Genomic DNA, 26,595 nt, shown 5'->3' with positions numbered 1-26,595 from the left:
TTCTGCACCATGGGGCTGGCAATGGGAGACCCTTATCCCCCAGCACCATATACACAGTCATGAGGCTCAGGCTGGGAGATCCTTATCTTCCAGTACCAGCTCCGTGGTCAAGGGGCTCAGGCTGGGAGACCCTTATCTTTTGCCCCAGCTCCGCAGTTGTGCAACTGGGAAATAAGGGTCTCCCAGCACTGGCCCCAAGGTTGCAGAGCTGGCGCTGGGAGCTAAGTATCTCCCAGCTCCAGCCCTGCAACCTCAGAGCTGACACTGGGAGATAAGAATCTCCCAGCCCCCTGCTCCCCAATAGTGATGGCAGAGTGGGGGCTGGGAGATAAGGACCTCCCAGCCCTTGCTCCCTGATTGCAATCTTGGACCAGGGGGTTTGGAGCTCCGTGCTGCCAGGGCAGGGGGACATAGTCCTTGCCTGGGCTCTAGTGGAAGAGTCTGCTCTGGCCAGTGATGCTCAAGCTTTTGCCTGTGTGGACCAGCCAAGTGCCAGTGGGATGGTCTGGAGGCTAGAACAAGCTCTCAGTGTCCTAGACAGCTACCTTCCTACCCAAAGTGTCAGGATAAGGCCTGGGGCCCAGAACGGCACCCACGTGTTGGGATTCACCTTGGGGGTGGGCCTATCTGCACACCCTCTCACCACTGCATGAAAGGATCGGACTTTGGGAACCTTGACATCCTTGTATGCCAGGACTGGGTCACCAGGGACCTGGAACTGTCTCTGCCCAACCTTGTACACTGGGATTGGGTACCCTATCCAGTGTGTCTCCACAGGTCCTTGGGGATCTCTGCAGGCTGGATGACACGACACTGCAGGATGGGAGTGGAAAGCTGTCCTATACTGTTCCAACATTACTGGGTGCCTCACATTTCTGGCGATCACAAAAAAACCTTTCTACTTTCTCATGACAAACTTTCTGAAAGAATTGGGAAATCAAATTAACCCAGAATTGTACAGATCCCTGAATTTAACTATCTTGAAATAGAATGAGTAAATAAATACGTTACTTTTCCTTTATATCTGTTTTATTTTGAATTTTAGAATTCCCAAATACTGTAAATTGTTATTTAAAGTATAAACAACAATTAAAATGTGCACTGCCTTATGACAAATATGTTTGATTACCTCATCTCATGGTGTGATGTACTGCCATAAATAGTATTATAGCATATACTGCATTCCAAATCAAAAGACAACAGAAGTCTGAAGGCATGTCTGCATTGCAAACACTATTAACAATCCTTATAAAAGTTTATATGCTAACATGAGTTACCTACCTGCTTTTTCTAGAGCATTCTTCTGTTATTTAAGGAAAAAAAAAATGTTACCAAGTGCAACCAAATAAAAACTCTTTTAAATTATAGGGAAGAGAGATGTTACCCTTAATTGAGATTTTTCTCCAAATATGTAGAGGGCAGCTTGACGTTTCAGGAGCTGGTTTTGCAAAAAGTTGCTGTTACTGTAGGCAGCTGGGTTATCTTTCCCTGCCAGTCTTGCCCCAACATCTAGGAATGGTGTCTGAGTGCTGATAAACCGGTTGCTAGAACGAAGACTTGCCCAGACACCTTCATAAAAAATAAAAATATTATAAAACAATATCTTTCATGAAACTGAGATACTGCAGAACACAAAGCATGCACACACAAATAAACTCTGAAAGTAAGGTGTGCATGACATTTGCAGTTTTCACAGGATGCAACAAAAAATCATGCACTGGAAAGAAATAATTAGAAAATATTATTCCACAATGCTAATATAGTAATCATCTCCCAAACTGTGTTACTGTAGTATAGCTGAATGTAGGATACTAATTCCAATCCAGTTCAACATTATATATTCTACACACTACTTAAACACATTACATTCTACTAATACTGATTACTATCAAATCAATAACATGCTACAAAGATGAATAACAATTTGAAATAATAAATGTGCATTCTATAGAAATGAAAATGCTAAGTGCTCTTTTCAGCAGTAGGGACATAAGTTCTATAGAGTTCCTTGCCTCATGGCCTATTATTTTAGAGGCTTACCTAGTAGGAATAGCCCTGCTATTACAGAAGCATCTCCTTCAATAACTGAGAGACTATTTAAAATACAGTTTGTTATAAGCAGGGGCTTCCTGAAATCGCGATTTCATGGATTTTGCAAAATCTGGCATTGCCCATGAAATCCACAGGGAAAAAACAGAAAAACTTACTGAAAATAAAAGGCTGGCTCTTCAAAGAGAGCCACCAGGTCTCAGGGCACTGCAGAAGCCTACCAGGGCAAGGAAGTGGGGGCCAGCAAGATGGCTGCCATGCTGGCCCCTCACTGTGGGGGTTGAAGCTGCATTCACAGAGAGATGGACTAAGTAACTTGACAGCTCTTTTATCTTAATTCAGACAAGTTTGCGTCTTGTTTAACCAAGGAAAGGTTTCTGGATTAATGACTAGTGATTTTGCATTAGTGAATTTCTGCACAGCCAATGTATCTTCTTAAGGTGCCTGATTTTGAAAGATGAACGCTCAATATTTTCTAGAAATCAAAGCTTGCACAGGTATTTCAAGTAAGGTGTTCAATAAATTGGTGAAATTCTTCTTTGTCTAAAATTCTGTTTTAAGTCAGACTAGAGAAGACCATAATAATCCCTCCTTGCTTATAAATCTAAGAATGACATCCACAACTTGAGGCACCAAAAATCTCTACTTGAGAATGTTTTTCCTCTATGGTATAAAAACGGGGAAAACAGATTTATTCAAACTCAATACTTGCTGAGATTTCATGTATAAATGATAAAAACTGCTGATAATGCTGAATCAGGTACAGGATTTTAGCACAGAATTTCTATCCAAGCAATAGCACTGTAGCTCTTGCCTATCTGTACAGCAGAGACTGTCTGCTTTTTAAAGGGGTGTATTTAAAATCTGGAGCTCACTCTGCAGTCACCTGTAACAATGTAAGAATACGCTATGCAAAACTGTGTTGAATCACTGTCATTTCCATATATATTCACTGTCAAAACTATTAGTTAATACAGAGTTAAGGTTATCTAATGCATAGCATGAAGCAATAGCTCTTGCCTATCTGTACAGCAGAGCCTGCTTGTTTGGCTTACAGCTTTAGATGTAAACAAACAGGTAGGATAAATGAGAAGGTTTGTTAGAAACAAGGCTGGTGATAGATCAACTCTTTAAACAACTCCTCCAAAGAAAGCCAGTTGTCTAAAGTACCTCACTTACAAAAACATTACCTTTAATATTAGCTTTTCTTCCATATCTGAAGCCATAACAGAAGTTGTATTACAACATTTTTTTTGCACATCATGTACCTCCAAAAAAGAAGACATGCACTTGTTTTGGGAAGGCAGAATGAAAAAAAAAAGATTTTTCGAGCCATGACTGAGTTCTGACCCTGTGATATCAGCTAATGCTACACTATTAACAGTTTTACATCCACTACTGAATCAGCAGGAGCTTTTGACAATGGCTGTGAAAGGGTCAACACTAGCTCTGAACCTGAACAGTGAACTCTGCCAGTACAAGTCTCCATGTTTCCTCCATTCTGGCACAGAAAATCAGTTACTCTGCTTATGATCTGCATGCCAATATGGAGGGCTAGGGGGATGGGAAAGGGTATATGTGGTATGTGGCTAAATATGTGATTAAGATTCATAGCAGGCATGTAACGATTTATAAATTGTTATTCATTTTGTGAATGAAAGGAGGAAATTCCAGTAAAGACGACCAAATACTAGGAAAAAATAAGGGGAGATATCAGTCCTATTTTGTAACTCTCAAAAGCATGCTGTCATCATGGCTTGTGGCAAAACAAGCAAAAGCAAAGAGCCAATTACAAACAGTTGCAGACTAATACATTTACCAGTTACCGATAACAGCAATTAAAGGTGGTTTCTTTCTGTTCTATCTGGTGTTTAATTTTTGCAGTTTTATTTTGCGGTGGAATTTTGGAAAATATGGCTTCTTTTATACACATTATGTTTCTGTGCGTTTCTAGCTGAGCAAGAAGTCGTTACTTCTCTGTTCACCAGCAGTATCAGTGACGATGTCAAGAAAGTCCAGACTGTATAACATTTCTTAGTTACTCTGCTAGACATCAGAAATAGTGATGAATATTGTTTTGGGAAATGATTTTTGGTTTCTAAAATTTTAACAAAGATGAACAAATTTAAAGGGGTGTATTTAAAATCTGGAGCTCACTCTGCAGTCACCTGTAACAATGTAAGAATACGCTATGCAAAACTATGTTGAATCACTGTCATTTCCATATACATTCACTGTCAAAACCATTAGTTAATACAGAGTTAAGGTTATCTAATGCATAGCATGAAATAAAACATTAAACCAACTATGGAGATGGTAGAATAGAATATTGCTTTCAGGACACAGAATACAGTACCTTGATGGACTCTTGCCTTAGCTGCTGATTTGGAATGTGAATGAGTGATACACTTATCTCTGTACCCAAGCACTGGTAGATAACAGTAAAGACAGAAGAGGGAGGAATGGAATGGACATTGCAGCGAGACAGTCATAGCAAATTGAACAGGAGAGAAGAAAAGGGTTACTGTCAATTTCCACAGATCTAGAATTATACCAGAACAAATTTGACAGTACTTAATTTAACAGACAGCACATTTCCTAGTCATGACAAGACAATATGTCAATCAAGCCAAAAAAAACTAAGGTAAAATGGTAAGGAAGTACTTATTACTAAAGAGAATGATTTTTGGGGACCCTGCAATAATTCTAAACATGCAGCACAGCTAAATAGATGTGTTATTATGTATTTATTATATCAAATGGAAACAGCCATTCAATCACATTGCTAGACACCTCATTGTCTGTGTGTGTAATGTCCTGTGTGTGTAATGACTAATAAAAATAAAGAAAAGGAAGAGGGGAACCAAGGTTAGAATACTGAGTTTATTTTACAACAATTCTGCATAATCTGATTATTAAATGGATGCTAAAGCAGCTGGCTTGTTTACTGTGATAAAATGGCTCACTGACTATAAATGTATATCAATTCTTATGTATTTACTTTTTGGGTAATATTGAAATACGAAGGAGAGAGAGAGAGAGACAAAAAATATTTGCAACATTTACTATAGAGTCTTTTGAGAGTTGCATGCATATTTCAGTGATTCTAGCTTTAATCTTCTACTTTCTAAAATAAACGTATTGATGATTAACATCTTAAAAATACCACTACTTTTAGGCTGCCTGCCTAAGGTCTGTTTTTCTGTCTGATCAAAAATCTCTTGCATCTTACATTCTCTGTTCCAGATATTGCACTAAAAGTTGCAGCATTGTGAAGCATTGTTAAACTAACCATGAGAGGGCATAAAACCTAACAGAACCAAAATTAAATATTAGCAGTAATGGGAGTTCTTCAGGTTTAGAAGTTGGATATAAATGGTATCATCTTAGGGTTTCTTTCAAGAGCACAGTGTCCTACTACTGAATGTGGATGGTCCAGTGTTTACCCACTTTGTATGGAGTTCCTCCTCCCCCTCCTCCCCTTGCCCCGCAACTCCCCTTCACTTCAACTCCTTATCTTCCCTCTTTAATCAGAACGGTGCCATCATCTGATATATTGTATTTATCCGAATCCAAGATGACTTCGAACTTAAGATAACCCTGATAATTAGATTCTAGAAATGAAAAATGAAAATTGGTTATACTTTTTCCATGTTTAAAATCTAAGTTTTGGAGGGTCATCTTAAATTTGTCCTCACCATCCACCACCGCTGCAGTGGGGTAAGCTGCTGTGCTGGCAGCAGCTTCAGCCCCGGCCCTAGTGTTGAGGCCACAGCTGCCACTGCTGCTGTGTGGTCAGGCTGGGGCCAAAGCCGTCACATGCTCTGTGCTCCCTGCTCCTGGCCAGAGCAAGGCCCCCAACCAGTGCTGGAGCTGTAACAGGAAGGTAAGCAGTGGTGGTGGAGGGAGGGGAAGAAGCACCAGGAAGCACAGGTTGTGGGCAGCAGGTGGGGGACAGGGGAGAGTGGGCAGTAGCTGCAGCTCTGACCTCAACCACGGCCTTAACTATAGCCACAGCTGGTCCCCTCTGTTTCACGTGTACTTGAATACAAGAAAAGTTGCTTTCCCTCCCCATGTTGAATGGGGGAAAAACCCCCGCATCTTGGATTTAAGTAAATATGGAATTTATCAGATACTTCTGCATATCAGCAGGATTCTCACAACTGCATCTTCCAAGCATATGGAGTTGCTGTAGTTAAGACAGCCTCTCTCCCTCCTTTCTCACTGCTCCCTTTTAACTAGTAAGCAGAAATAACTGAGAAACATGACCCAGGTCTCCCTACCCAAATTGTACCCATTTACCGATATCCGAGACAAAGGGATCATGCATCTTTAGTCTTATTCCTAAAAATGAATTTTAAGGTGCTCAATGCAGTGCTTTTTTCAACTTGTACTATTTAAAATTGCAGTAAGTGGCTCATAATTGAAGAGCAAAAGTAAGTTGCATTTCACTGCAGATATCCTCACCACCCCCTCCCCTCCCACAAGAAAAAACCTTTGTCTTTATTTTTGTTGATGCTACAGTGACCCACCATTAGTACTTGAAAACAGCTTTGCTTGAGGAGTGCACCATAGTTAGTGTCCCAGTTCTGTTTCTTCATCTCCCTTTCACCAAGAACTTGCAGCCATATTTTAAAGTAGTTATTTTTCTTCTTCCCAGGGCATGTCAGCTACCCACAGTCAATACCCAGGCATGCAAAACTCAAAAGTAACAACTTATTAAGATTTATTAATAAATGATTTATTTATTTTGTTTTAAATAGAGCTTTCTGCACACTGACCTCTCTCCTTCATGTATACATTCCACAAAGTAAAAATGGCAGCTAAAATTAACTTCAATCACTTCACCACTCAGTGGCCCACTGTAATGCCTATCTATTAGTTCCTCAGCATGTGGGCATTTAATTTCCACGGAGTAAAATTATTCAGATGAATCCACGTGTATGTTTAGATGTTATTGCAGAAATTTTACTAAACAATGGATCGATCTACAATGTGGATATTCTAAGACATTATTTAGCCACAACTCTAATGCAAAATGAACATGCTTGGATGCTAATAATATCCTGTTAAAAATTAATGAATGAACATTTAATTTAACTACTATACGAGAGGTGTTTTAAAGTCATGTATGGCTGATGAACTAAGAGTCTCTAATATGTATCTTATTATTTTATAATGGAATTAATTGACATGTAGACTAATTCTTATTTCACTACTAACATTATAGTATATCTCTTATTTCAGATAACAGTAATGCTTAGTCTTTAGCTAGTCTTACTAACCTCCTCGAGCAAAGCTATTGGATAGATTTACATCCAAGTGTCCTGGCACTACCTGCTTAAACACAGTGGACATTCTTGAAGCCCTCCTTTCAGTGCCTAAAGTCAGTCAAAAAGAATATAAGATTAAAAAACTACAATATCATTCAGACTAACACATTACTCAAATGAAAAAATGCTTTCTTTTCATGTATAATGCTTCTAATTGCTGCCAATTAAGAAAAAGAAACAACATATATACATTTGCAACATTACAAAGGGTTAGGAATAGCTAGTGCCATCAACGTATATAATGACAAATGAAGCAAAGCATGCACAGTTGGGGATGATGTTACTTTACAAGAAAAGCTGTCATTTAGGTGTTCCAGGCCAGTTCCACCAACTGATTAAGCCAAGAAGACGAACTTTTAAACCACATGCTCCTGTTTCTAACACATCAGGGTTACCTTTACGTGAACCCTATACCAGGTTTCATCACATGATAACTGAAATAGAATAGTGATGATTTTCTTAATGATTTAACTCAGACATAGCTAAAATAGCATGTATTACAAGAATTGTTAATTTATTTACAAAAAAACCCTACATCTGGAATAAGAATGAAACTTATTATAAGGAAGCAAAACACAAGAAAATAACTACTACTTATGCACCCTCAGTTACCATTGCAGCTGAATACTTTATATGCAATTCCTTCACAAATTTTCACATAACTTTAAATAATGTTTCTTATCCTCTTTTATTTGAAGTAAAACTGTATTTAATATGCTTGCTATAAAAGAGTAAAACATTTATCAGTGATAATAGTGACATCTATATAATACAAATACAATTGTAACTACTGCATTTACGGCATGGCACTTTTTTGCTTTAGGAAAAATATTTGGAAATATAAATTGTAATGTTTGGATGCTACCTAACTACCTGATGGGTGGTTCCAAAGAGGATGGAGCTAGACTTTTTCCAGTGGTGGCAGATCACAAAACAAGGAGCAATGGTCTCAAGTTGTAATAAGGGAAGTTTAAGTTGGATATTAGCAAAAACTCTCTCACTAGGAGTTTGGGTTACCTAGAGAGGTGAAATCTCCATCCTTGGAGGTTTTTAAGGCCTGGCCTGACAAAGCCCTGGCTAGAATGATTTAGTTGAGGGTGGTCCTGCTTTGCACAGGCAGTTGAACTAGATGACCTCCTGAGGTCATCCATAGATGGCTTCCTGAGGTCTTCATAATTTTCTATGATTTTATGATTTATGGCTTTTTTCTCAGCAACTGCCCTTCATCATAAATACATAATTTATTGGCAAAAATAGTAAAAAAAAAAAAAAGAATGTAAAAAACTACAAGGTTGATCTATAATTTTGGCCAGAGAAAAAAGTCTTTTGGATACACATTTATCTTTTCATGTTCTTAACACTTTGAAATATTATCTGCAAAAAAAATGAAGTGAACAAGATGCCTGGAGGGTGTAGCACTCTTCTGAATAACAGAATTCTGATTAGGTAATCTAACACATACACACTCAGAGTGATTTCACTTTTCCTCTTAGTTATAGAAACATATACAGTACACTACAATTTTACCTGGCGACAGAGCAATTGCTGGTCTTACAGTTAAAGTATTACTGCCATTCATTTTGTAATGGACGGAAATTGCATTCAATAAGGCTTGTAGGTATTTCTCTTGTTCTATACTGCTTGAAGATTCTAAAGAGGCAGGAGCTAAATGAATATAGAAAAATACAAAACAGATAAATAATGCTATATTTACTAGTATGTTTATGATCCAAGCAGCATAGGTAACTAAAGCGTAAAAGATCCGACTGTGAATGAGAATAGTGAGTGAACTTTGCATTCTTCTGTTACTTACATCAACTATTTAGCTTCATTTGCATATGTTTCAATCTAGGAAAAAAAATCAGTGGTTTAAAAAGGAAGTAAATTGTTCAGTGGTCATTATAAAAAATGCCTGATTATCAATGGTCACCAGAAAAGTGAGATACTATAGTTTTCCACTACCTTCAGAATGAGAAATAATACAGCAACTTTGTGGCACCTGTTTGCAAAATTCAACATTTAAAAAAAGTTAGTACTGAATATATAGAAAAATTTATTTACCATATACAATTTAAAAACTCAAACAGAATGGTTATTTGCCTGACAGGTTCAAATTCTTTGAGATGTGTTGCCTGCACAGATTCCACAATTGATATTCATGCATCCTATGTATACTTTTTGATGAGCTGTTTACATTGTGGCCATGCCTATATTCCTTGTAGACAAGGGCATAAAGTACAGAGTACTTCACTCACCACTCAAGTTCCTTCAGCAATAGGAATCTCATACAATAGGACTCGGAGTCACTAGAAAAGGAGGAAAGCTTGTGGACCTTGTGTGGACAGAACTACAGTTACCATAATGTTCTCTCTTAGTGACTTTGGAGGTGGAAAGAGAAATTCTGTTTCAATTCTGAATTGTATGATAGCCCATTAAAATAAGGATCTAATGTGGAAGCTGAACTAAAGACTACATGTGTACCAAACTCCATGTTACAGCTCTGGGTACCTCATTTACTTCAGGGTATGAACAAGTGTCTGCTGCATTTAGTTTAGGTTTAGGTAGCTTGCTTCAAGCCACGTAAACCTAAACCAGGTGTGGCACATGGAGATGTTTGCCACTGCCAGGAGTGGCATGGGCAGCTGAGGTAAGTAACTTAGGGTGGGATGGGGTGGGGAGAAAGGGGCTGGTGGGATCAGGTTGGGGGGGGGGCAGGAGTAGTTGAGGGGCCAAAAATAGGCTGGTCAGGTCAGGGGAGTAGGAACTGCACAACTTGCTGTCCTGGGGCAAGTGCCTGGGTTTTCAGGAAAGAGTGGGGAGGCCATTATCTTGACATTAGGGAGTATCTACCTAAAGTCAGGCCCACTGCACCCAGGACCTCTAAAAATCAAGCATGTAGCTGGAAGCCTCAGCTGCACATCCACCTTTTTAAGTTCCTGGAACACCCATAAAAGCAGGAGCTAGCTCCCCGCTCCCATGCTGCAGGTGCCACTTTCTGGTGAAGGCCATGGGTAGCTGGGGAGGCAGGAGCCCCCAGATCCCCAGCTGGCCATGCCCTGCATGGTGCACAAAAAGTTTTAAAGAATGCAACTGTAGGTAGGCTGCAGCTGTGCTTTTTAAAACTCCTCAGGGACTTGGACCTGGAGAGACTCCCTGCTCTCTGGCTCCTGGCACCTAGGGAACTTTAAAGAGTATGCTTCCCCTGCTGCAGACTTTAAGCCCCACACCCGCCAGCTCTGGATGGCCTGTTGCATGTGGCAGATGACAGGCTCCTGGCAGAGTTTAAAGTCCCCAGAGAGGGAAGCCCTTCAACCACCCCCCACCCCACTGCACTGGGAACCTCCGATCCACTACACCCAGTAGCCTGGCCAGAGTTGCTGGGCGCAGGGTTTTGCCAGTCAGCTGATTGTCAGTCTGGCCTGGACAGCCCCAGTATCCAATCATACTGGAGGCTGTCTGAACCAGGACTGACCATCACCTGATTGTTGGCCCAAGCAGTCCTTTTTATGAGCCAGAGCTCCTCCTGCACTGGCATGTAGTAATTGTGTAACGGATCTGATCCCCAATCCCAACAAAGACGCCTCTTGCCATGCATGTGTGGCATGGTAGGAGGTACAATTGTTGGGATCATGGATAAGATTCCATTGCACAATAAAATAAATGTGCCAGGAACTATAGTGAGAAAACATCTTCAATTTGGCCCTGTATGACTGTCTGATTGAAGGGTTTCTGCTTTATACTAATATATTGTGAATCTCAGCAGAAGTTTTTTCTCCATAAACGTCATCAAGCCAGCATCCAGACTGTTAGATGCCAAGGTTCTGGGTGAGGGTAGAATCACTAACTCAGAGTGTAACGATTGCAGTCAGAAAGAAATGGTGAGGTGGTTTCTGCACTGACGGGTTTACTAGACTGGAGTACCAAATCTGCCTGGCCCATGCTAAAAATATTATGATGATGTAACCTACAGCCTGCCTTCACTTCTTTAAACTTCTGGGTTTCGTGGGTATTGGTGGCTGTAAATAGAATTACTTCTGAAACCTTTTGCAGCAGATAGCTGTAGATTTGAATGACCATCTGTGGTTCTCAGATACATCAGTCGGCAATATAGTTATGAAGACCAGGGAGGTGTTTGCTATCTTAAAGACCCACTAGAATCCAAAGTTATCTCAGTTTAGTGTCTTGGGAAGTAGGACACATGGTTGCCAAAGTAATTCGATGATAACTACTCCAAATCTCTCAACAAGTAATTCTGGTACCAATCCTACAGGGATGTCACCATATAGCTAGTACCTGGACATTAGTGTCAGATGGGACTTGATGTGAAGCTCATTGCCAATGTCAACACTGTACAATTAGTAGCAGACAAAGTGCATTCTTTAGTCTGCTTAGGAAACATCTGGGCCAGCTATAATTTCAGCATGGAGGTAGCAGTGGTAGGCTTTTGGTAGGAGTACAAGGAAAGGATTTCTGACTTGACTGTACAAAACTGATACATGCTCCAATTCTGGAAGTGGTGCTCCTTACTGAACATTTCATAAGGGGAAGCTGAATGAATATGACTTGTAACAAGCACCATGAATACTTGGAGTGATGGACTGGTTCAGCACTGCATTGATTTTTCCCTCCTAGAAGAAGAGTTGACACAGAGCAGAGTTCTAGAACATGGCCCTCTCCTAAGTAATTCAGACACCACCCATGCACATCATTATCTTGGATTGTTCCACCATAAGAAGGGTAAGTTGTAAAACATAGTTATTTGATGTCAGCCATTTAAAAAGTACTGAACAGAAAAACAAGAATCTCAGAATGAGTACATAGGGTAAAGGAAGCTTATCAATAAACTGTCTATTAAAAAAAACAAAAAACAACAAACAGGAAATAAAAACCTACACAAGAACTGCCCCAGCTACAAATAATTAACAATATGGCTAGGGACAGATATTTAGAAAGCCCGAACCTGAATTGATTCAATCTTTGCAGGTTAGTCTAGAAAGATAGAACAGCTTTGCAAGTGCAGGCACATGCCTGCAGTGGCTCCAGCTAGAGGCCCAGGGTATTAGAGCAGCCCTCCCTTCCCTTTCACAGGGAAGCTGAGCTGAGCTGAGTGAGGGGGAGGGGGTGGCCAGCCCTGGGCATGCCTGAGTACGACAGAGGAAAGGTTTAAACCCCCACCTTGGCCTGCAGGGTTTGAAGGGTGTGAGAAGAGGGAGTGTAGCCAGACCCCTGTGGCTGGGGGTGGGGAGGAGGAGGAGGAGAGGAGCACTTTGCCTACCCCAGCAGCTCGTTACTGCCAGGAGCAATTCAGGCACACAGTACTCCCTGGACTCAGAAGGAGACTCTTCCCCCTCCTCCCTCTCCCCCATAGCCAAGGGGTGGGGAGTGGGGCTCTGTGTGATGCTGGAGGGGGGTCTGTGCAGAGCTGCCCGGCCTTGCAGGGAGACTCTTCCTCCTGCTCCTCCCCCCCGTGGGGTGGAGAGGGGGGCTCTGTTTGATGCTGGAGGAAGACTCTTCCCCCCACTCTGCCACCGCAGGGTGGGGGCTCTGTGCAGGGCTGCCTGGCATGACCCAGTCTTCCAGGGGATGGCCCCACTCTTGCAGCCTGGCCCTGCCATGCAGCTGCCTTGGCCAGGACTCGGCTGGGCTGGGCAGGGCTGTAGGGCTGGGGACACCCCCAGGGGCTGCGGCTCAGTGGCAGGCACTCTCCGTGGCCAGGCTAGGATGGGCCAGGCCTAGCTGGGAAGTACTGCACAGTGCCCCGCCCCTCCCGGCCCCCTGCAGCACCAAACAGAGCCTCCTTCCCAGCCCCCTGGTGGTGGGGGGTGGAGGGGGAAGAGTTGCCCTCTGGGGCCAGGCAGTCCTGCACAGAGCCTCCATCCCCACCCTGCGGCGGGGGGGAGGGGGCAGGGAGAAGTGGGGGTGCTCCACCTCAGCTGCAGTCCCCCTGGTGGGAAGGGGGAAATTAACCCCCTCCCTGCCCCCTTAGCCTTAATGGGGCCATGCAGAGACAGCTGTGGTCCCTGCCATTGAGACAGGGAAGGGAGGTGGGGAATAAACTTCTTCCTGGGCAGTCTGACAGAGGCTTCTGCCCTTTCCCATCCCCTCGCTACTCCAGCGCTCGGACTTGGCCAGATGCCATCCTGGCAAGGCCCCATTAAGGTGAAGGGGGCAGGGACAGGGTTAATTCCTTCATCTGTCCCTTCTCCCCCGGGAACCACAGCTGGGGTCTGTCAGCCCTGACCACCCCCTCTGCCGCTCTCTGGCAGGCAGGCAGACCCCAGCTGCCATGAGGGGGAGGAGAAGGAGGGAAGAATTAACCCCCTCCCTGTCCACTTTGCTTTAATGGGGCCATGCCAGCCAGTGTCTTACCATGTCCCCACCCATGCTCAGGTTAGAGAGCAGAGGGGCAGGGCCAGCCCTGCTGCGCTGGACAGCTCAGCCCAGAGAGCATGCTGGGATGCTGGGGGACTCTGATTTAACTTAAAGCAGGAAGGGAACTGGGTCAGACATTGCATAAACTGATTTGGGCTCAATCAGTTAAGCCTGATACTACATTCAACCAGGTTTATCTCAAATTGGTTTTGGCCATTTTGAAACTGGTTATTGTGAACTGAACTTATGTTCTGTTACAGGTTTAAACCAGTTTCTGATCTCTTAAACTGGTTTATGTGTAATGCCTGTCCCTAGCCTATTAGTGTGGACAGCTGAAACACTTGTACCGGTGATATACACACTGCCATACTATAAAATGATATAGTTGCTTGTGTGTCCAAGCCCTAGCATTTGAGTTGCTCAAAGATTCAGGCACTCCAGGAATTTTATCTTTTACATCCCTGTGTGATGAGAAGACATGCACAGTGAAACCACCTTACCCTTTATGCCCCAAGTCTGAGGAACGAGAAAGGACTGAGGGAACTGAAGTAGTTATAAGAATGAAAGACATCCAGATTCATGCACAAGAGACATACCAGATGCGTAATCAGCAGGGATCCTGGTTTTCCCTGATAAAAAAAAATCACAAATTCTCTGATAAAACCCCCAAATCTGTGATTAAAATGAAAGGCCCCTCACTACCTGCCTCACAGCCTCCTGGCCCTGCTGGCACTTTCACTCCCCTCAACAGCCTTCCTGGCCCTGCTGGTGCCCCTCATTCCCCCCACCACAGCCTTGCTGGTGCCCCTCACTCCCCACCTCCCACAGCTCTCCCAGCCTTGCTGGTACCCCTTGACCCACCCCCCCAACCCCTGACCCCACTCCCCTGCAGCTCTGCTGGAGGGGGCCCCCATCTGCCAGGGCTATGGGGCCAGGGACCCAGGTCCACAGCCCCCTGCCCCTGGCAGGAGGAGGTGGCTGCTGCAGCATAGTACAGCCTGGTTCCCACACCTGCTGCTGGCTTGGGTGGGGGGTCTGGCTCCCTGCTGTGGGCGCATGCACTCCTGGAGGATGGGGAAACCTGTGCCCCTGTGATTTGTGAGTGGGGTGGGGGCAGGGCAGGCTGTGAGCTTAGGGTCCTGCCCTGCTGCCCTCCCCTGGGGCCTCCACAGCCCAGCCGGTGTGACTCAGTGCTGCAAAGAACAGTGGGACTGTGCAGGAAAGCTGCTTGTTGCTGAGAGCCCTGCGCTGTCCTGGCAACACATCCCCTGTGTATGCAGCACCAACTGGGGACAGAACCCTGTGCCACCACCTCTGCTGCTGCTGCATGTGCAGGGGACATGTTGCTAGGGCAGAGCAGGGCTTGCAGCAGTGAGCAGCTTTCCTGCATGACCCTGCTCTGCTCTGCAGTGCTGGGTCACATCCACTGGTCTGCAGAAGTCCCAGGGGAGGGTAGCAGGGCAGAAGCCTGAGCCCACATTGGGCAACCTACTCCGGCCCCACGCACAGATCTGGGAGGTATGGGCTCCCCCCCAACCCTCCTGGAGTGCACACAGAGGTGGGGAGCTGGCCCCTCTCCCCTGTTCCCTGGATGAGCTATCCGCAGCTCCCTCTCACTCCCTACTGGGGCCCTTCAGCTGCACGTTGCAGCCCTGGGCTCCAAGCCCCACATACTGCCCGGCTGGACAGCAGTCCCAGCCCTTCCCAACTCCCCCCTACCCAAAATTTACCTGCGGGAGCTGCTTTCCAGGCTGCATGGCAGCCATGTGCATGTATATGCACATGACACCCCCTGCCTGAGCACCCTCCTCCTGCTCTCTCTCAGCTCTTTGCAAGCTGGAATTCTGCCAGCCTGCAGAGAGGTCTTTGCAAAACTGCAAAATCTGTGGGGTTCTCTGGTAAAATGAGAAATCTGGGTTTTCCTCACGCAAAGGGGAAAATCTGTGGTTTTCTCCATTTTTCTGTGGAAAACAGAGAACCTGGATCCCTGGTAATCAGTGTGGCAGTTACCTGAAGAACAATTCTTTTCCCCTTCACACTTATTTTGCTTCCTCCTGTGATTCTGCCTCTAATGATACATTTTATTCCATAATTTGTATTGCTTTAACAGACTGATAGTATAAAAGAAATGAAGATATTATCAAATGTAGACAAGAAAGAACAAGACAAGACTAGCAAAAATATTTCTATTTATTGCTTGCAAGAAATTTTCCTCAGTTTTGCGATTTATGGGGGAAAAATCTGTAGTATGTTTAAAGAAAGTTAATATGTGTATGAAAATACTAACAAGCTTTGTTCTTGTACTCTTTCATATTTGCTAGATGCAGGAGATACTTAAGCAAATATCTGAGTCCAAAAGAACGGCAAATCTAAGGGTGCTAAGGATTTGAAAGCTATGGAGAGAGGGGATTCAGCCATTTTTTTGTAAGCAGGGAGGAAGTGTAACGGTAGATGACAGTCAGAAAAGGAAGCTTCAATACAGCCTAAAGGGCACTGTTGTATGGCCCTGAGAGAATCTTAGAAGGAAAGGTTTTGAGTTGGGGCTCTGGCTGAGAAAGCCTTGGGACTATAAGTAAGGAAACTGTTGCTGGGTGCTTGATTTCTCTCTTTATCCAGAAAATGGATTCTTGTAAATAAAAAGAATGAAAAATAACTCCATCATTAATTTCTCCTTCTAACTGAATTTTGGCTGGCTGGTTCTACAAACCCTGTATTTTGGCTACCTGGTCATGTCAAAGAGGGAAATGCTATCCTTACTCAGCAGTCTTAGAACAAATTTTGAAATATCTTACCAAGGTTTGTCTTTTTGAAATAAACAAACAAAAGCAGATGTGCTCCTGGTCAAGTGTCTACATGAGTGCTACTGTGCCATTACTAATTTAAAGTAAATTTGCTACTTGCATTTGCAGGTAGCAAATTTACTCATGATTAGCAAGGTTTACTGAGTAGTAAGCATGTGCACATGTAGACACACATGCTTACTTCATAGTAAATTATGCTACTGCCATTTGTGTAGACACACCCACTGCCAATCAAAAAACTGCTGTCATCACTGAATGTCAAATCAAAATATATCCAAAGTTTAAGCACTCTTTGCTTTTTTATGTTTTAAAGGTGACTATGAAGGATGAAAAGCTGATAAAGGAAAATGTACCAGCTGTAAATTGTTCTTTACAACCAATTTAAACTATTCATATGCATAAATAAATTTAAGTTTAAATTTTCTATGGTTATTTCCAAGAGATATAGTGTTAAGCATTTCTTTATCCATAGGATTAAACAAATCTTTAAATTGTGCAGTCTACTCTGATCATGAGCCCTTGAATGACTCATTACTTTTATGTAACTTGCACAGATTTGTACACTGTTCTTGACAATGCCTCTGAGAAATTTCATAGGACAAATTATTCAGTAAAGTGAAATACTCCCAACAGGTTTTTTTTAGCTATTAGGTTGACTACATAATATGTCCCAACTGCAGATGCAGAAAAAAATTAATGACTGAGGAATTTCTTTGCTGATGGGATGAATATCTATTTCTCTGTTTTCCTCTCATGCTTTCTGAGCAGTGCACTGATTCCATCCATCTTGAACAGGGAGAAGACCCCCTAGTTCTTATGTGATGTCTCAAGGTCAGTTTAGGGTTTGACTATTTAAACTGGATACTTAGTTGTTCCTCAGCCAGGTATCCAATTCCACTTTTGTAACTTTTCGAACTCCAGATACCCCAAAGAAAAGAGCAACGAAAAAAGAAGAAAGAATTGAAGTTGTGCTGTGGGGTTCAAGGGAGGTGAAAATTACAAGTAATGTATCTTTCACAATCCATTTCCCTCTAAAATAAGATTTGTTTTCTTCTAATACTCTTAAAAAATTACTCTATTCTGAAAGTGCCCACACTGTTCTAGTGGCGAATATAGAAAACAGAAGTCCTTTAATTCATCTGAAGAGTCCAAGTAGAACTCTGTAGGTCTTTCACATCCATGTTTTATAAAAAGCTTGTTCAAAATTAAACAAAAATTATTCTCAAAGCCATCATAAAATTGAATGGGTATTGTTTTGCTCTAATTGTCTATAGAATCAATTGTTAATGGTAGCAACACTGCATGTAATACAAGGACAGTCAAGTGAATGTGAGAGAAGACTCTTTAAAGGAAGCACATTAGGTTGCTGTAAATTAAAAAAAATATTCATGGAAACACTATATAACTCCATGAAGAAAAAGAAATGATTTAACTGAAAAAAAATTAATTCAAGAAATTGTAGCAGCATCAGCTTACCGGTAGTCTGTGTGTTTTGAGATTTGAAGAGGCCAACCACTCCCTTTCCATAAAAGCCCCCAGCACGAAGGAGGAGACTACTGGTTTTTGAGCTTTTCCAACAGACAACTGGTAGGCGATTGTGACGATAACAACGAGCTACTCTCTGCAAGCTGCTGTCCTGCACAGACTGAGGTACTACCAGAAGCCCAGGATAGCTGTATGAATCATGGGGGAAAAAATTAAACAGAGAAACTTATTTGCAAAGAAATCTTTCCTTCTAGCTCTATGTTACTGCAATTGTCTTGGTATCTGTACTTTCATCCAATGTCTCTTAAAAAACAATCTTTTTATTTCTAATATAAAACAGTCCTGGCTAATATTTTAATTAGCTGAAAAGTGCTCAGGAATTTTTAAAAAACAACCGTCTTCGGCAATAATTTCAAAGACCATTTCTTCCTTTTCTCTTTCCTTTATGGTCTTAATTTAATTGTTGACTCTTCTCCCTTCTAATTTTCTTTTAATATGTCATTTGAAAAGAGTCAGCTCTTTGAGAACGACCCAGAAAACAGAAGAGACCATTGGGACAATTAAAATAAAGCAGAACACAAATTATTTTCATATTTGACCACATTGATAGTATATAGACACTGCCATTTTAAAAGCAAGAATGTTCAGATTCTGTAAATTAAAACATTGTAACCAAAAATCAACATTTTGGCACTGATGATAACTGATCCATGTCAATATGTTTTTAAATATTTTAGTAAGAAAGTTGTGGAATAGCCCATTACTGACTGCTAGTTATATAGTATTTTAAACAATATAAAACAAAGACAGCTTTCATGCTATCACTGCTTTGAAAGGCAAAATCTGACAAAAACATTGTCTCTGGTTATATAAATGAATAAGGATTCAAGCAATTTTTTTTCATCTTTCCTAAAAAGAAAATGCAATTGAAGTGTCAATTTTATGTTGACAGAAACTGAAAGTTAAGAATAGTACTTGGGAGATTTCAGGGGTTACTAAAGAATGCTTTTGCTTCTATAAAATACAATATTGGTTTTGCTTTGTAAGGAAGAGCAAAATCAGGATAAATGAAATCTTTTGAGATTTAATAAATATATTGCCATGGAGTGGACACAAAAGTGGTTATGATCTTTTCTTAAAAAATTAAAACCACGTGATATTAAATAACCAATCAGATCCTGCAATTTGTGAACAAAATAGACAATGATCACACTTCCAAAACTAGTGACAAAAATGTAAGATATGTTTTTAAGGCATAATTAAAGCAAAGCATGGATTTATTTGCCTCAATTTGCATCACATTCACTAGTGATTGAACAAAAATGCTGCTATTAGATTGTTACTTTGGACAAAAGCAAACAGATTGGATTTAATATTCTTTTGTGCCTTCCCCATGAAAATACTGGCAATTTCATTTTCTGTAATTAAAACAGCTGTTTGCTTGTGTTGGCTTTAGGAGATGCAAGTGCTCCTATAATGTGACTTCTGCACATCTGCTGCTGTGTTCAACAGCATTTTTGTGGAGAGTGGTAGTTAGGGTGACCATATATACTGGTTTAGCTGGGACAGTTACGGATTTCAGAGGCAGGTCCTGGCCAGCTGTTGAGAATTATAATGGCGTCCTGGAAATGCAGGGGCACAGGGTACTGTCTGGCAGGGAGCTGGAGAGACACTGTTGCCTGCCTGGAATGCAGCCCCACCTCCACTGACTTGGGAGAGCACTGGGGGGCGGGGGTGGAAGTGGTATCCCATTTCCATATGGCCAGCCTCATGATAGTAAATCTCAACGAACTTTCACAATTAAAAAAGGCTTATGAATTCTCTTCTTAATAATATTAATTCGTTCACATGCCATATGTAGCTTTTAGCATTTGTGATGAACATTTTCTAAAAACTCTGACAACCGATTCATTTGCTTGCTTTTGGTTTGAACTAAATAATTAAATATACATGTTTCTAGTGCTTGCTCTCCAGCTCATGAACAGGAGTTTTATGTAAGCTCCAGTAATATTAAAGTGAACTGATTGTACATATCTACCATAACCTGATAGGAAAATAGACCCTTAAAGTATATAAATTCAACTTTTTAATATAAAAAATGGAAATTATAGATCTATAAAACACATGTATTAGTAGCTCAATATGCAATGATGCAAACAACTAAAGACAGAGAATCGCTGCTATGATAATTTTAAGTGATCTATTACCAGTTTTTAGGTCACAAATTTGAAGAGAAGTACAATTTCCACAAAATAAGCTCTCTGAATTGATGAATCACGTTATATGGACTGCAAGTGCTGTGTAATACAGCATGTGTTTTTGTAAATACAAAAACAAATTGGTGAACTCACCTTCTGCAAAGTGAATACATCCTGTTCAATGCAGTTATTTTTAAATACTCTGTTTTTGAGCGAGAAGAACTACTACTGATGGTTCCAAGCCCCAAACGCTGGTAGTCTCTAAAACAGGCTCTTTCTACTAACTGCTCCATTGTTGATTTCTCTGAGGCTTTTAAAGTACCACTTGTGTGCAATTCACTGTCATCTGAAACTTAAGAAGTTAAGATAGTATGGTAGCTTAGTATTAAGACACTCAGTAGTAGTTACATAAAAACTTACTGGCTTCATTCTGAGTAAAATATGAACTTTATCCTATCAGCAATAGCCAATAGTGGGGGCGTATAATGATAAACATCATATTATACAGGTCATAAACTATAGTAAAGTAACTTAAGCTAAAGTTTACCTATGCTAGAACTGGTGGAAGGAAGTATACATAAAGCAGAAGCACCTTGAAAAGGTTACCAGTGACTTTGCATTCAAATACTATCCAAGACTTAAGCAGTTCTACTTACCTCCAAGCAAAAGTGAGCCAGAATAATTTCAAGCCAGTAGTTCAATTTAATCTACAGCACTGGGAAAGTCAACATAGGATCTTTACTATTCATGTGCATCTAACCTCCCTAGCCAAGGCAGGTGGAATGATGGCCATTCTAGAAGGAAAGGCATCTGTCTGTCTCCCAACTAAGAAAAGAAAGAATTTGCCATGATGGGTCAGACTTGAAGACCATCTGGTCCAGTCTCTGATCTAAGACTCTTCAGAGGAAAGCATGAGACTCCAGCTGTAGACTGATGTATGTTGACTTGCTCCAACATTGTATGTTGTACTCCAACATTAGATTTAATCTCCATCAGTCACAGAGATTGAGTTAAGCCCTGACGCACAAAATTTAATGTTCCTTCCACAAAGTCTGTCATTGCTAACAACAACGGTAGATGTAACAGATAGTCGTATAAACATCCAATCCTTTAAAAATTTTTTTCAGGTTCCTGACTTCAATAACTTCAGCAGCAAACTTCACATTGAGTTCTATGGTCCTCCTTCATATCCTTCCCCCCTACCCAACATTCTCACCTTCCTCCCTTTATCATCAACCAAAATAATTAAACTCTGAACAGAATAACGTACCCTTTGCTGAATGGGACACATATCTAAAAGATGCACTTACTAGAAACATAAATTGAACCTAAATATATCCTGTGTTTGTTAGCAGAATTTGTGGCTTGAAGGTTGGCTGGGATGACTGACATCGTCTACAGAATTTTGGAATTTCCTTTGCATTCACCTGAGCTGAATTGATGAGTATATTTCTTCTAGCTGGGTATTTATTTATGAAAAAACTGATATATTCACAGTATAAAAGGGGTAGTGCATACAATGGGTGGACACACTATTGGTAATAAACGATATCTGTATAAATGCCTTAGCTAGAAAGAAATAGATTCCATGCTTTCTTTTTAACTATCTTAATAAGCTGTGTTCATGTGTTTAAGTATTAGCCCACGGAATTAATGCCTTTCATACTATGTTTTAACAACAGATAATCTTATTTATTTATTTTTAATGCTCAAGTATCAGGGTGCCTATACGCAAGCAGGGACACTGCTCTGATGTGTTCAGAGCAGACTCAATTAATCTACAACACTCCATTAATAGAATATGCTGGAGTATGGCAACTACTGCACTTCAGCAGCCTCCCATGTCTTGTGTATCAGTGTCCCTGCACTTAAAAAATGGCAGCTGTGGTGCATTATCTAAACCTCATTGAATGATCTTTAGATAAAATGCCCCCAACACCATTTTGAAGTGTGGGGATGCTGATACACGAGACATTGCAGACACTTTAATTAGAGCATCTCTCAGAGCTGCTCCAACCCCCCACTTCCAGAGCACGTGTATAATCGCCTTCAGTGTCAAACAACAGCCTTCTTCAGCATAGTATTTCTATCAACTGTACTTTCCAAACCTGGAAAAAAGATAGCCATGAAAGGTGAAAAGTCTGTTACAAGCGTGAGTTGCAATGAAATTCAAGGCAGGCATGCTCTTTATAAAAAAATTTGCTACCTGCCCATTATCACTATTTTACTTAAGCCTTTCCAAAATATGTCTGCAGGCAGATTTATTATTCATTCTATTAGTTCCCTGAGACTTTTTGATTTTATCTTTATAAAACGTGTGTGCATATAAGCAGAATTATTTTTATATGAATGCTGGAGGAAAGGTACTGGGGAAAAATGTACATATTTCAAATTTTAAGAAGTTTAACAAATTAAAATGTTATACGGAGACATAACTTCCATGATAGAAACGTGAATTCCATTCATTCAGGCAGCTGTTCTAGTATATGGTGCTTAACAGACTGCTTTTTGCTCCTAATACACTCCAAGCCAAAATAACCTACACCATATTTAATCTAAAACTCTAAACAGAGTTTTACATCAGATACCTCCCTTTTCTTTGTTATGTTTATATACTTGTCAAAGAAAGAAAAGTGACAAGTGTTTTCTAGGTAATAAAAGTGTACTAAAAGCAAAAAGCTATATGGGCTTTAGAAATATTTTTTCACATCTTTAAGAACCAACTCAATATTTTACATTTCTGAATGGAAAGCAATAGTTACTTATCTACAGTAACTGTCTACAGTAATTATTTTAGATGTGTTGACTAGAGGCATTCCAACTCTGGTGTCCATGCACCTTATGCTTTTGAGTTGGAGGGGACTAGTGGTGATGGTGCTCAACCCCTGGGCTCTGGAGCTGTACAAAAGTAGAATTGGAGCTGCTCTTTGCCCCTACAGTTGAACTGGCAGGAGAGTAGGGAGATGAGGGGAAGGACTAAGGGCAATAATGCGCACCACTGACAAGCTGGTAAGCTCAGAGCTCATAGCATACAGGGTGCTCCAGCAGGTGCTGGTCTGACATGCCAGTGAGCTCAGAGAGCCTATGGGTATCCAAGATCATGGTGGGGTGGCACATGTGCAGTGAGCTCTCTTCACTGTGTATGTGCCACACTGCCAAAGGGGGTGGGGTCAACCACCCTTACAGCAATCTTAGATCTTCCCATGTAGGACTGTATGCAACTTCTTATGTCTCCTGAAAGGTAATGACCATCTCAAGACAGCCTTGGAGACAAGTCTGTCCTTGTTTATAGGCAGCACCCCAACCTCAAATGACAGCTCTCCAGCAATAACCTACTCTAACTCCAATTCTCACTAAACCACTAGGCTTTGCTATAGACCTAGATGCCAGCAGTGCCTCTTCATCAACACAGACCACATCATCCCTGCACCAAAGAACAAAGATTATAACATCTAGGTTCATGCACCTGCTCCTCTACCAATGTCATACATGTGATCACCTGCTTACAGAGATCCTCTACTACCTATGTTGGATAGAAGGGTCAATCCCTACATAAAAGATCAAACAGAGTGATCTAACATCAATTCCAGAGATACAAAAACCTGTGACAGAAGACTTTAACCTCCCTGGAAAGTCCACCATTATGTAGCTGTTCTTAAAAACAAAACTTTAAAAACCAAACTTGAATGCAAAATTGCAGAAGGAGAACTCATCCATAGACTGGACTGTGTAAAGTATGTAAGTATTGACAGAGACTCTGAATTCTTATCCCATTGCCTGGACTAGCTTTTATAACTCTTGTGTCTGTCAGTGGGTTAACTGTTTTCATTCTCTTCAACCCGCCTTTGCCTCTTTCAGTAGTACCCCCTCTCCCCATCCTTTTCTCCCCCTTTCCCTATTTTTTGTATTTAAATTACTTTATTCGTTTCTGAGAATGAATCCTTTGTATTTAAATTACTTTATTCATTCTGAAAATACAACATTCATTCATTTCCTGCTCTCTGCAGATCCATTCACAGCATCTGATGAAGTAGTTTGTTGCCTATGAATATTTTTGCCTCTATGACTAAGTCAGTCTCTAAGGGCATATTCCCACATGCAGGGGCAGGAGGTTGCTGCAGCAAAAATAGCAGTGGCACAAATCTGTGCTGCTGCGCATGCCCCTGTAGGTACGGTTGGTGTGGGACAAATTGTCCAGGGTGGGGTAGGAGAGGCTGGGGCCAGCAATCATGCTGGCCCCAGCAGCCTTACCTGTGGTTCTGGGGGCCTCCTGGGGCAGCAGTGATGGTGATACAGCTGCTCAGAGCCTGGCTGACAGCAGAGTGTGGTTCTGGCCAGCCAGGCTCTGGTTTTTGGCGGTACACTCTGCTGCTGCGTGTGCCACACTGCTTTTTCAGTGGTGGTTCTTTTTTTGACACCAGGATCTCCCAGTGTCAACCCCCGCCCCTGCTGTGTTGCTAATTAGCACGGCAAATGCTTGCACGTGTCACATGCAGTTTGCAGTGCCTCACACTGCTTTGAGCTGCTGCAAACCACACATGCACACTCATGGGGGCATACCCTAAGATGCCATGCTGCTCTACCTTTGGCTAGGGCCCTGAAGCAGACAGGAGTTCAGATTAGGGAATATATGAGAGCACCACATCTTGAAGAAAGAAAGTTTACCTATCCTACCACAAGTGTAGCTCTTTGAGATATTGTGATAAATGTGCAAATACCCCTTCACTGGTCAAGCTCTGAATATCAATATGCATCTGTGCCAAGCATACACCCATTTTTCTTTGTGCTTCTGTATGACAACATAAAGGCTAGAATAGCTACAATCTTCTCTTAGAATTAAGAGCTCATTGTAGCTCAGGACTCTAAAAGAGCAGATAGAGGGAAGGTCACACCTTCCACTTGAACTAAAGCATTTCAGAAAAAAACAACTGCTACAGATAGAGAACTGATGGGTGGCAGTTTAGAGACTAACTGGTTCAGAGAGGCATACGTTTTTGCAGGCCACAGCATTTGATGAAGTAGGCTGTCACATATGAAAGCTTATGCCTCTCTGAACCAGTTAGTCTTTAAGCTGCCACCCTGCCCTGTCTTCTGCCTGACAACCTTTAATTTATGGAATGAGATATATTGGGCATTCTGCCATGAGAACCTGAAACTCACCCACTCTTCTGGCTGAAGTGATAACTACCAGAAAGAGAGTACTGAATAAGATGGAGCACTCATAATAGGATACTGAAGCCCCTGCTCGTTCTTTAACCAGAGGATAGAGCCTACATTAGTCCTGTAAGATATTTCAACACCCTTGAATGAGTGATTGTCTTTGTGGATGACATGAAAATATTGCTGCCAGATGGACCTCGACTGAGCTAAATGAAAGTTTAAAATGTTTCAAATGCAGCCAATACTAAAGAAACTTTAGTACTACAGCACGAAATGTGTAGGATGTGTTGGACTGCTTGTATCAAGAATCTTTTCCATTTGGCAGACAATATCTTCCTGCTCTGAGCCAGGATTTCCTGAATGTGCGAGGAACAGTTACTTTTCAATGGTGTTCATCTGGCCAACATCCACAGATGTCAGTTGCAGTGACTTCATGTTTAGATGGAATACCTGATCTTGCCACAGCAGGTCTGGGCAGTGTGGGAGCCTGATGGGTAGTTGTGTTACAAGCCTGCCAGCCAGAATTGCCTGGTTTTGTCTGACCTAGCAAACACCCTGGACATTAGTGGAATTGGCAGGAAGGTGCATAGGAGGCCCTGATTCTATTGTAGAAGGCAGACATTCAGTAACAGTCCCATTTTGCACTGTCCTTGGGCTCAGACAAGTCTATCATACTTCTAACTCTTGGAATACTATTTGGTGATGGATTTCAGTGGTGACCTGTTGTAGGTGGTGAGAGACTGCCTCCTTAGGTTGTCTGACAAGTTGAGACCGACTCCTAGGAGGTATGCAGCCTTGCAAATGATAGCAGTTCCAGTCTCATTACTTTTCTGCAGAAAGTGTAAGAACGAATGCTACTAGGCTTGCTTATGTAAGGCTCTTGTATTGTCTGTGGTTGGGTTTTGTAGGACAGGGAGGAGTGCTACACGTGCAGTTCTGATAGCTGCGAGCTCCAAGACATTTATGTTACAGGGGTGTAGATTGTAGCCGTGCTGGTCTAAGGACACAGGCAGACAAGGTTCTTTGGGTAAATCTGATATCTTTTATTAGAACAACTTAAATAGTAGGACAACAATTATTAAGCAAGCTTTCAGGTTCAAAAACCCTTTGTCAGGCTAAGGAAGTTTCAGCAGTTGGTGTGTGCTCTTCCTGGATGGAATGAAAAGTAAAGAAGCCAGAGGCTAGGCTGGTATGCAT

The 26,595-nt window shown here is 41.7% G+C and overlaps 1 protein-coding gene across 1 annotated transcript in view; it reads right to left on the bottom strand.

Annotated features, from left to right (window-relative positions):
• Window positions 1–26,595, bottom strand: part of SBF2 (SET binding factor 2) — a 584,661-nt gene that overhangs the window by 62,727 nt on the left and 495,339 nt on the right. Inside the window, exons 25-30 of the mRNA XM_019519970.1 lie at window positions 20,392–20,590; window positions 18,032–18,228; window positions 8,910–9,047; window positions 7,335–7,430; window positions 4,406–4,477; window positions 1,385–1,569 (exon numbers count right to left, since the gene is read on the bottom strand). Of these exons, the coding sequence (XP_019375515.1) occupies window positions 1,385–1,569; window positions 4,406–4,477; window positions 7,335–7,430; window positions 8,910–9,047; window positions 18,032–18,228; window positions 20,392–20,590 (887 nt within the window). The remainder of the gene's footprint in view (window positions 1–1,384; window positions 1,570–4,405; window positions 4,478–7,334; window positions 7,431–8,909; window positions 9,048–18,031; window positions 18,229–20,391; window positions 20,591–26,595) is intronic.

The sequence above is a fragment of the Gavialis gangeticus genome, unplaced genomic scaffold (assembly GCF_001723915.1).
Source record: "Gavialis gangeticus isolate Ggan-Ray unplaced genomic scaffold, GavGan_comp1, whole genome shotgun sequence".
NCBI classification, from domain to species: Eukaryota; Metazoa; Chordata; order Crocodylia; family Gavialidae; genus Gavialis; species Gavialis gangeticus.
The sequence above is the reverse complement of the archived record's forward strand: the minus strand, read 5'-3'. Positions and strand labels throughout refer to the sequence as shown.